The 10,750-nt window shown below is 36.9% G+C and overlaps 1 protein-coding gene across 3 annotated transcripts in view; it reads right to left on the reverse strand.

Annotated features, from left to right (window-relative positions):
* The window catches only part of LOC122155220 (MDM2 binding protein), a 31,686-nt gene extending 20,957 nt beyond the window's left edge, over nt 1-10,729 (reverse strand). For all 3 annotated transcript variants that reach the window (XR_006167174.1, XR_006167173.1, XM_042809052.1), the window contains exons 1-15: nt 10,650-10,729; nt 10,228-10,302; nt 9,428-9,501; nt 9,192-9,337; nt 8,674-8,732; nt 7,725-7,869; nt 7,395-7,509; nt 6,731-6,856; nt 6,110-6,204; nt 5,067-5,139; nt 3,777-3,894; nt 2,968-3,141; nt 1,774-1,887; nt 1,020-1,184; nt 403-496 (exon numbers count right to left, since the gene is read on the reverse strand). Coding sequence is in view for 1 of the 3 variants with exons in the window: in XM_042809052.1 (XP_042664986.1) it covers nt 403-496; nt 1,020-1,184; nt 1,774-1,887; nt 2,968-3,141; nt 3,777-3,894; nt 5,067-5,139; nt 6,110-6,204; nt 6,731-6,856; nt 7,395-7,509; nt 7,725-7,869; nt 8,674-8,732; nt 9,192-9,337; nt 9,428-9,501; nt 10,228-10,302; nt 10,650-10,725 (1,649 nt within the window). In the remaining 2 variants the exon portion in view is untranslated. The remainder of the gene's footprint in view (nt 1-402; nt 497-1,019; nt 1,185-1,773; nt 1,888-2,967; nt 3,142-3,776; nt 3,895-5,066; nt 5,140-6,109; nt 6,205-6,730; nt 6,857-7,394; nt 7,510-7,724; nt 7,870-8,673; nt 8,733-9,191; nt 9,338-9,427; nt 9,502-10,227; nt 10,303-10,649) is intronic.
* Nucleotides 10,730-10,750: the final 21 nt, after the last annotated feature.

A 10,750-nucleotide genomic window follows, 5' to 3' on the forward strand; every position in this document is an offset into this window, starting at 1 on the left:
AGAGAAAGCAGACATCTAATGCTGAATTCTAAGTATGGGTATGGTGGGGGAAAAAAAAAAAATAATATTTTGAATGCTTTTCTGGTATTGCTGAAGTCTGTAAGCACACTGGTAATTTAACTTCAGAACTATATTACTTTGCCCTGTCTTCTAGTCATGTTTTGTTAATAAAAATAGTAAAAAAAAAAAAATACTATTCTAAATACTAAGAAATAACCCCAAAACAACCTTGGAAATTGACAGTGTAACAAAAACTTAGTTTTGGCCCTAAACAAAGCTTTCTCTAAAAAATGATCAATGTATTTGAAAACAGTTCACAAAACAGCCATGAATGTATACAGTTCCTCTAGATTGATGTTTAATGTCCACTACAAAGAAAACTCTTCAATATTTAACCATTACCTCATTTTTTGTTTGATTTTTTCAAAGTTTTCCAAATTCTGAAGAACATGTCTTTCTGGCCATTCCAATGGTTTTGGCTCCATTAAATCTGATTCTGAAACAAACAAACAAACAAACAAAAAAAAAAACACTAAGAAAGCAAAACAATTACAGCTTATTAATAAGAAGAAGGATGTAATTTGTCTCCAAATGCAAGGGAATTTATACAAGCAGCCACAGAAATATTTGATCTCAAGATCTCAAGATTGTTTTTTCTGTCCAGCAGCCTTTTGTCAACTACAACCCTACATATATGCACATAAACTTTACAGGACTACACGTGAACTTTATGGGACCTAACTCAAAAAAACTGGACACAGAACAACCAATGACCTTACAGTGGTCTTCAAGTACCTGAAGGGGGCCTACAGGAAAGATGGAGAGGGACTTTTTATAAGGGTTATAAGGGCAGGTAGTGACAGGATGAGGGGAAATGGTTTTAAACTGGAAGAGGGTAGATTTAGCCTAGATATCAGGAAGAAATTCTTTATTGTGAAGGTGGTGAGACACTGGAACATGTTGCCCACTGAGGTTGTGGAAACACATCAACAGAGATCTTTCTAAATAAAGATACTTACCAGAAGCCACTGTATGTGAACTAGTTTTATGGGCAGTCTTCTGTGGAACAGGTTCAGGAACATTAGTGTTCCACAGGTCCAAAAAGCATTCTCTTGTAAGTTCTAACAAGCTTTTGAGCTCATCAGTGGAAATAACTGGAGGCTGCTCAGTCACTTTCTTTCTCTCTGTTTAAAAAAAAAAAAAAAAAAAAAAGCAAAGAAAAGAAATAAAGAACTAAGAAATACTGTAATTTTGGTAAATGTGTATTTCTGAGTATGTCGAAGTCTGAATGCCTCAGAGATCTGGACTTGCCAGTCTTATAGAGGAAAAGCTCCAGTCCTCCCACAGGACACTCACAGCCACCACTGCCATTTGTACTGCCATTGTAGGAGTATAAATTCTGTTTTCCCTAAGCTGGTATTATGTTAACACGCAGTAAGTTCTGCTAGGGAAAAAAAAAAAGCAAGAAAAACAACAAAACAAAGCACAGAAAATGCTAGTTTCAGAATTCTTCTGTGGTAAATATGCTCAAAATTTCCAAGTATTGGAAGTTCAGCATTCTCTTTTCCCCAGCATCTAAGTAATTATCTGACACATAATTATAGATACATCAAGGAAAGTTTCTTTACAACTTCATTTTTTTTCTTCACAAACTGGCCAGCTGCAAGCTCACCTTACAAAACTAAGGAGCTAAGGTGAGGTCACATTCAGTTCAAAAGAAAAAACTTCTTAGATACTAGTTTGAGAACTTCAAGTGCTTTCTCCATTACTTACTGAGATACTCCTTCAAAGCAGATGCCTGGAGATGTGACAGTTTCTTTTCTCTCTGTACAATTTGCTTTCCACAGAACCGCGGCAGAGACTCAATAAAGTCATCAGTAGGAAAGCCTACACAGATAAGCAGAAACCCATTAACAACAATCTTTCTTCTTGGGAGACACTGGGTCATTACTTCTTAAAAAGGGATAGAAGGACAACACAAACACACCAGATGTACAAATTTCAAGTTGAAGGGAAACAACTAGACTACCAAATCCGAGTGAAGAAAAAGCAGGAAATTCATTTAAGACATTAAGGGGATAACCTGGAATAGGTGACTGGCCATTAGTTCTGCCTTTCTATACAAAACCAAAATAATGATAATGCAGTTAGTATGACTGCCATTTAAAGAACATAAACAGAACATTACTTTGATACTAGGGAAGAAAAGTTTTCTCCCAACACACGGTCAAGGACTTTCAGTCTTCTGACACCTAGTAATGGGATTTTAATTAGGACAAATGGTAAGCAGTCAGTCATACCCCACACATATTTACCTGGATAAGAAGGAAATAAAAGGATGCAGGTCACCATGGTCGTTTCTTTGTTGGTTATTGAGAGCAAACAAAGGAATTCACATAGATATCTTGTAGCAACAACAGGGCAACTATTCTAAGATAACTGATAAGTGGTTTTATCTGGTGAAGCAGCTGATCATCTCCTAGCTCATATGCTAACCATTCTGTGTTAATATTTACTTCTGCCAATTGAGTTTCATGAGTGTGTTCAGTCAACTTGCTTCCCTCCCTGACTTTTATTTTAAATGAGAGAAATAGGCTTATCAATAATAACCAATTGTATTTTAGACATCAACCTTTAGACCAACAATGATATATCTTAAAAGTTTTTGTATATTCGATTTGCATGCACTTTACTTTGATCTCCCCATTTGCACTGTTGCAACTACTGAAAGTTATGAGAAATGACTGACTACAACTCCAAGAAGTTGATTTACAAAATATAGTAGCTTGTGTGAATAAACTGGATCTTTTTCTTAATCACTTTAAAAAAAAGAATAGACTAATTCACCAAAGTGTATAATGTTTCTTCCCTTTAAGACAGACCAAAATGAATAAAGTGAGCACATAATGCATTAGTAGCCTTTGTTGCCTGACTTATGACACAAATTAATAAATAAATAAAGCTTACTTGACTCTGTTTCTCCTACATTTGTCTTCAGTATTCTATTTACAGCAGCAAGAGTGGCCATTCCATTGATTTGGGTAGCAGAATGAATCAAGGTTGCTTTACATCCTCCTGAACCGTTGCCTTGTAGCAAGAAATAGTATCGGCAAGATTCTCCTTTCAGATCAATTTCTGGAACTTAAAAAATAGCAAGACATAGGATGGCTCCCTCAGGGTGTTCATGTCGTTTAAAATAAGATATAATCAGTTCTTTCATTCGCTCTTTTTTTGTGAGAAATCTCACTAACATCTTTTTAAGAGACACAGGAACTACAGCTGATATTTATCCTTTAAAAATAAAAAATACATTGAAGAGCATGCAAAATAAATGAGCTACAGAAGGAGAGATGAGTTAGACTACGGTGCTGGCTTAAAGCTAGCACACTACCTGCATGGAACTTAGCCTGGGGCAGCTTTGTAATGCAGGCTACAAAATATATCTGGCAACTGTGACCATTAAAGTTTGTTCTTTAACAGAGCTTATTAAAAGGAAAGCCTCTCTCCAAAGACAAATTTCTACCATGAAACAATGTACTGTTGAGCAAACAGCCAGTCAGGTATGTAATGATTAGAAGTGCCTGTGCAATGATCAGGGAACAATGAAATTATGGAATGATCAGGCACCTTTGCCTGCGCTGGTTGACAGGATGGTAAGTGTTCACTGGAAGAACAAACATCTGTAGAATACCGTATGCTCTCTTCCCAAGAAAGCACAAATGTTGAATACACATCCCCATATCAAAATATACCTGTAGCATCTTTGTTTTACTCACCAGTAATGACCTTAGGTTTCCTAGCCATATATTCCTTCCATTTCTTTGTACTCAGCTGGGCAGGAGATGGGATCACTACACTGCTTACACTGCATGCTAATGAAACTAAAGCTCCCACCTAAATAATAAAGCAAATATAATAGAAGAAATATCACTGAAACCTACTTTACATTTCATTTTTGATCTACCAGTTTGGCATCAATTCAAAGGTGCTTCAATTAAAAGGCAAGCACATTTACTTAATGTTTCTTTCCTTCACATCAGTTGACTCTGAACATCATTTGACACACAAGCAGTAAAAACTGAGCTAGTTTTTTCTCCAGTTGAGATAACTAACTACTGAATTTCTTATTTCATACATCAAATAGGCATTCCCAAGTCTTTCAGTAATCTTGCTATAAACAATTCTGTAAAGAAAGATCTAGAGTGAACAGGACTCTAAGAAAATAGTTGGAATCAACTACCCTGCATTAACTTGAAAACGGCATGCATTTTTCCTCCCTTCAAATTATCCTTCACAAACAAGCAGATGAAACTATTTAATAAGATATTTCTGGTACAGTGTTAGAAAAAGAACTTCTTTTTCACGGAGTATAATGAAGAACTGAGTGGCGGGTTAGAAAAAAGTTACTGAAAACCTTGGTAAAGCAGATGAAGATTAAATACACTGCTGGGTAACAGAACAGCTGCACAGTAAATAAAGAATATAACTTAGTTATTATATCTCTATCAGCATTTTCACATTACAAGTTGTTCTGACTGGCATAGCTTTAATCTTAACGCATTATAAAACTTGTTAGTCAATCTACACTGCTTTAAGCATTCAGGAAGAACATCTTTAAACTAATGCTGTGGCTGTAAATGAACGAACTACAATATCCAGGAAAAAAAATAGGCTTGTAAATGTTTCAAGAACTCTCTTCATTCAAAATCAAAATAGAAATGCAGAATACACACTTGCAAAATGGGATACCCTACACTTCAGAAAAGCTAGATGCATTTCATGAGCTGTATACAGAATTGTCTTTTCCTAAAAAGTAATTGAATTGTGATACGATTCAAAGAAACAAAATATTTTAGAAGAATGAAATTCAGCTAAAGTAAAGAGAAAAACATGCAGTGCATTTACAGATTGCCAAATCCTGTACAAGTACTTTTTAAAGAGACATCTCTCCTAGAATTAAATTTTGAAGGAGCCTACTCAGAGATTACTATTATATATTGTTCACAAAAAAGAAAATATGGTGTGTCTTCACTTTCCTGCTAAACTTACGTAAAAGGAAGCCTTACCTTCCCAGAGAGAGAAGAAATCTGATCTAAAAGCAGTGCAGACATCTGTTTTTTACCCTTTCTTGCCAGGCTCCTGAACAGAACAGTTTAAGGAACCTCCTTGTCACAAAGAACTGCATTCATTTGGATTTTATATATCACGCTATCGTTGTATTTCAAGTAAGCACTGCGGAAGTCTAATAGATGATACTCCAGTACTGCAAGATATGTGAAAACTTATCATAGCAGTACAGTTAGAAATGTTAGATGATGAAATACACAAAGGACACATTTAACATAGGCAGCCATCAACAGATAATCATATATTCAAAACCTTGGCAGGCCTAAACTACGCAGCCTGTATCTTGGCAGCCGCACATCCTAAGCTACTTTAGGTAGTTTAGAACTAGTCTTGGTATCACAGACTCAGATCAACACGAATACACCTTGAAATCCCTGCAGCATATGCAACAAAGAATTCCTCTGCCACACCTTGTCACAGGTTCTGCATCTAAACAGTAAAACATAATTTATGGAAAAATGTTCTAACCTTAGAAGGACATTACATACATTAATGAGAAGGCTCGGGTTTTTTTTTAAACTCTGCACTTACACAACAACAAATACTGCATGCCAATGAACCCACACATATTTATTACATTTACACACAGAATCATAGAATGGTTTGGGTTGAAGGGTCCTTTAAGACCATCTAGCTCCTATCACCTTGCTACAGGCAGGGACAACTCCCTTCAGACCAGGTGGCCCAGAGCCCCATCCAGCCTGAGAATCAATAAGTATTTTTTTCTATTCCTCCTCACATATATCCACAAGTAGCCAAAATATATGTGCAAGAATGTAAATGTTAGTTAGTTATTGTTACTGCATTTTAAATTTCAACATATGAAAAAATCTTGTGAAGATACACTGTGTGATTATTTCAGCATACTGGTGTGGAATGAGTCCTTGTTATTCTTCAGATGTTATATGCACACTTAACTCCCAATTGGTTTTTTTTCTGCTATAAACCATTATCATTAGCAGCTTGGAACCTTAAAGGATACAGCTCAAATTCCAGATCTGATATAAAAAAGGGGGGGAGTTCAGAGAGGTCAACCATCTGCAAAAACTCTAAAGCAGGACCATAGTAATGAAAAACCTGAAAAGAGATCAAACAGAGAATTCATAATACCATGCATAACATGATCTCACTCAGTAAAGTTTTTCCAAGTGCTCTGCTGGAGGCATTTGCCTTACAGGCACACCTGAAGAAAGCAGAAGAAATAAAAAAAATAGTTCACAATATCATATTACATAAAATTATATAAAAACAAGGAAGGTATTTAGTACTGTTTAATAAGACTCACTTCCTAGAATGCTCATCACATGCCTCAAAAAGTTAAATTAACACAGAATTTAAAAATAAATTAAGCACTGAGATTGAGCTAAGTTTCAACTTCCACTTTGAAGTAATTTTGGTACCACACGCTTCAGGGCAAACACGAAATCTTAAGGACCTGTTTTCTGTGCAGACATGAAATGAGAAGTATTCTTCAATCTTATGCAATCCTTACTTTTGTGTTTGGTTTTCAATTCTGACTATAGTTCCCTAGCTACCAATTTTCTCAAGCGGGTAAATCTGACAAATTCTGCTGGCTCAAAGAAACGTCAAGAATACAACCTACCTCTGGCAAAGCATCAGAATTCATACATCGTTGGTCAGCAAAGCAAGAATTTAGATGTGAGGTGCTGAGAGGTTTTGCTGAAGTGCTCTTCATACAAAAATCTGGAAAGCTAACTTCTGATGCAAACTAAAAAAGAGACAATAATAATGTATCTCACTGAATTTTCTTTTAAAGCAGTTACTACGTGATTTCTCTCCATCATACCCATGAGTTGAGGTGACCAACTACTAAACCCAAAAACATTAATCCTGAAAAAGTAAATGGATATCTTCCATCACCAATCCTTCAGTCTCTGCAGAAACATTAGATGTGCTCTTCCAATCTTCCAATGATGACTTTCATAGTCATACGGTAATGATTTGTATCTGCCCCAAATCAATCTCATTTTGAACAAGAAGTTCCCGGGCAAATATTTCAGAGGAGAGTGACTCAGTTTCTCAAATTCACATCCAAGTGCCTTCATTCTGTTCAGCTTTTTATCAAGCTAAAAAACTAAATGGTTCCCACCACCACCAAGACACTGAACCAAATATCAAAAAACATTATATCTTTGAATTATGTTTTTAAAGCCAAATTTGGCTTCAAACATAAAATGCAGTGTACTACACGTGCTTTAAACGATACACATAGATGCTTAAAAAAACAATAACTGAAGCTATTTTACCTTTCTTTCCCATATGTGAATCTTTCCCCTCCAGAGCTCTTTTAAATCGATAACATCCATGACATCATCTGAAGAGACAAAGTCTGCCGATAGGTAGTCTGCAATCTTTTGCCAGCTATTTTAAGAATAAGGAAGAATTAATCTTTGTGAATTTACTGTTACATGTTAACATGAAATGTGATTAAATCCTAGCTCAGGCTCTGTAAATTAAGTGGCTCATGAACATTGCAGCAAAGAGCTGTCAGACTGTCAGACAACAAAGACCACTTGCAATGGCAAGCTGTAGGATGGCTGTCAGAAGCTGGAGCAGACCCAAAACGAACAGCATACCCTTTAGAGTCACTTGTTGCAATGGTGATTTGTGCAGAGTGCCATTCTCTCAGGTGTTTCAGGGCACCAATCACAGGTAAGCAGTCTTTCAACTTGGGTGCATCCCCTTCAACAGTTTGTAGTATGATATCCAGCATTGCTCTTCCTGTAGAAATAGTCATACATAACTCCAAGTACCATTACTCAGTAAATTGTTTAAAGACAGAAAAGTACTGATTATCATCAACCAAGCTGATATGGCCTTAATGATCAACATTACATATTTCAGCAAGACTTAAAACACTTCTCACACAATTTAGCTCATCTTTCCCTGCTCCTCTTTGACTAACACAAACTCAAGTTAAATATTTTGCCATCCACTCACCAGTTTCCGATTTCTCCTGTCTCCCTGAATGCTGTACAGATCAGAGTTCTCTATCCCTGTCTCCAGTACAATTGCACTACATTGATTTTCTTTCAACATCTACTTACTTCTCATTCTTTCCTACTCCAACTCAGCCACTGCTACACTAGATTATCCTAACATAGAAGGTTGTATGCATCTCCACTTCGTAAAATTTGAACCCAACAGCTCTCATCTATGTTCCTCACAGCTTCTTGTCACACTCACAACCAGGCAGCTTAATACCATCAGCTGTAAGTCTGATACATCAACACCTTCAATTTTTCTTTAACAAAAGAACTTCATATAGTTGCAAGTTAAGTTTTGTATTGCCTACTATTTCTATTTCAGTGCTCTTTCATACGGAAAAAACAGCTATATAAATAACTACCTTAATCTCTGCTGCTTCTTTATAATCTCTACTGTTTCTTTATAAGGAAAAGCAAATTACTTCCTAAGCTGATCTGCAAGACCAATCATAGCCTTTTTCCTTAAACCATTTGCAAGACTTGCACACAAGTTAATTCAACTAGCAAACTCAAAGACTGCTCTTTTAAGAGAGCTTACCTGGGGCAGGCAGTCTGTCAGCCAACTGATGCAGACTTTCTGCAGCTTCATCATAAACACTGAAAATGAAGAGCAACATGGTTGGAAACTAAATATAATCAATTAGAAACAAGAAATTGCAAGAAGTTACATATTACATTGAGTAGTATTCATGTCCTTAAAATTCTACATAAGCACAAAGCCTAGGCAATGAGCTACAGTTACTTCCCCTTTTACTGAGGCAGAAGTAAACTCAAAATAACCTGCAGTGAAACTGGACATAGTATTTCAGTCTGCTTTCTCACGTAACCATCAGCTGTTAGGATCCTGCTCTGCTATACTACAAAAATCATCCATACGTCAAAAAAAAAAAAGCAATTAAGGCAATGCAAAAGTAGAAGTACTTCCACTTGTAGGAGGGGATTGTTCATAGTTAACTACAGCTTTGGTAATAACTTATTGAGTTTTCTTGATTCCTTTGGGTTATTACTGTTAAATGAAAGGTCACTATACCACAGTAAAGATAATAATATGCATACTCAGCCATAGACAGTGACTCCCTACTGTTACTGTCATCTTCCTCAAAGTTCTGTATGTTTCCCAGACACTTCTCAATAGTTGTTTGGAGACAGTCTTCATTTTTCTGCATGTCAGAATTTATTTCCTCCCAGTCAGAACTGCAGAACTAATAAGGAGAACTCTGAGCATCACAGTTTCAATTAACACTAGAGACAGGTAGATTTGGGGAACTCAACATTCTGAAAAAATCACCTACCTGATAATAGCCACATATAATGTGACTCGCAAAGTACCATTTCTTTATGCCTGGAATACCAGCCACTGAACATGCTGAAAAGAGAAAATAGATATTTAAAACAATCCACTACAATCTCTTCCTATTACAATGAGGTCTTTCTATTGAAAGACCCTACATAAGTCATTCACTGTGTCACAGACACTTAAGCTCTATTTTCCTTTGGCATCATATTTAAAGTCCAAACATATTGCAGCAAAACGAACAGTCTAAGTATTAATGTTCCTTCAATTAATAAAAACTAATAAAGTTTTTGTCCTTTTCACCATTCTCGGCAGTACTGCCATTCATTTGCAGAAGCTGCTTCATACTTGAACCAAATCATAAACTCCGTAAAAACAGTAATTGCAGTTCACACAGTGAATTACTCCAACAAACATTACTTCCACTGAAAAAAATTGGAAAACATCACAAGAGTAATGAGAATTGTCAGCAGGACAATATCAAGCTGCCCACTGGTACGAGAAAGAAGGCCTTTTCTATTCCTTGTTACTGTTAAGGTGGACTTAAATCTGTCAAAACTTTCACAACTCTTCTCTTTCTCAGTACAGTATATCCAATCATTTGCTAACAGTGGAGCTGCTCTAGTCAAATCAGCTCACCATAGAAATGGAGGCAGCAAAAGCATTCCTGTCTACAGTTTTCAGCACGCTGCAAAAACTCAATTTTCTTTAGTTTTTGGCCTGTTTAACCTAGATCATTAATTTTTCTTAGGCAGATTCCTCAATATCATTTGCCTTCTATGACTGTAAATTACTTACCTGGAAAAGTCACTGTATTTGTTTTTATAGATGAATTACATTTTTCTTTCAGGAGCTTATAAACACTTGCAACAGCTGGAAAAACAAAACAAGAAGTTACTCTTAAATCCGATGAATTTCGAAAGTTAAGACTTCACTGTAAGTGCAGCTTTAAGTTCGGCTTAATATTAAGTAAATTCAAAATTGTCAAATGCAGGTCTGCAACGGTTTAAAAAGACAAAGTTTGTGGAGGGACTTCGCGAAGTGGGGCAGCCTGTGCCGGCGCATCTCTTCCTGAGAAGAAATTGCTCCTAATGTGCAACTCAAGAAAAGGTCCCGCGGGCACCACACCGAACACAAGGCAGCAGCGCGCCCCCGCAGCAAAGAGCCAAAGAGCCGCGAGGAGGACGACCCGCGCCCCGCAGCAACACAGCAATACCGACCTGCTCCAGCGCCGGCTCCGTGCTCGGCGCCGCCCGCCGCAGCCCCCCAGCCGAAGAGCAGCACGTAGCGCTCCATGGCCGCCGAGGACAAACGGCCCGCG

The sequence above is a fragment of the Centrocercus urophasianus genome, unplaced genomic scaffold, assembly GCF_019232065.1.
Source record: "Centrocercus urophasianus isolate 14NV4802_14NV808 unplaced genomic scaffold, USGS_Curo_1.0 seq_11, whole genome shotgun sequence".
Lineage (NCBI taxonomy): Eukaryota > Metazoa > Chordata > Aves > Galliformes > Phasianidae > Centrocercus > Centrocercus urophasianus.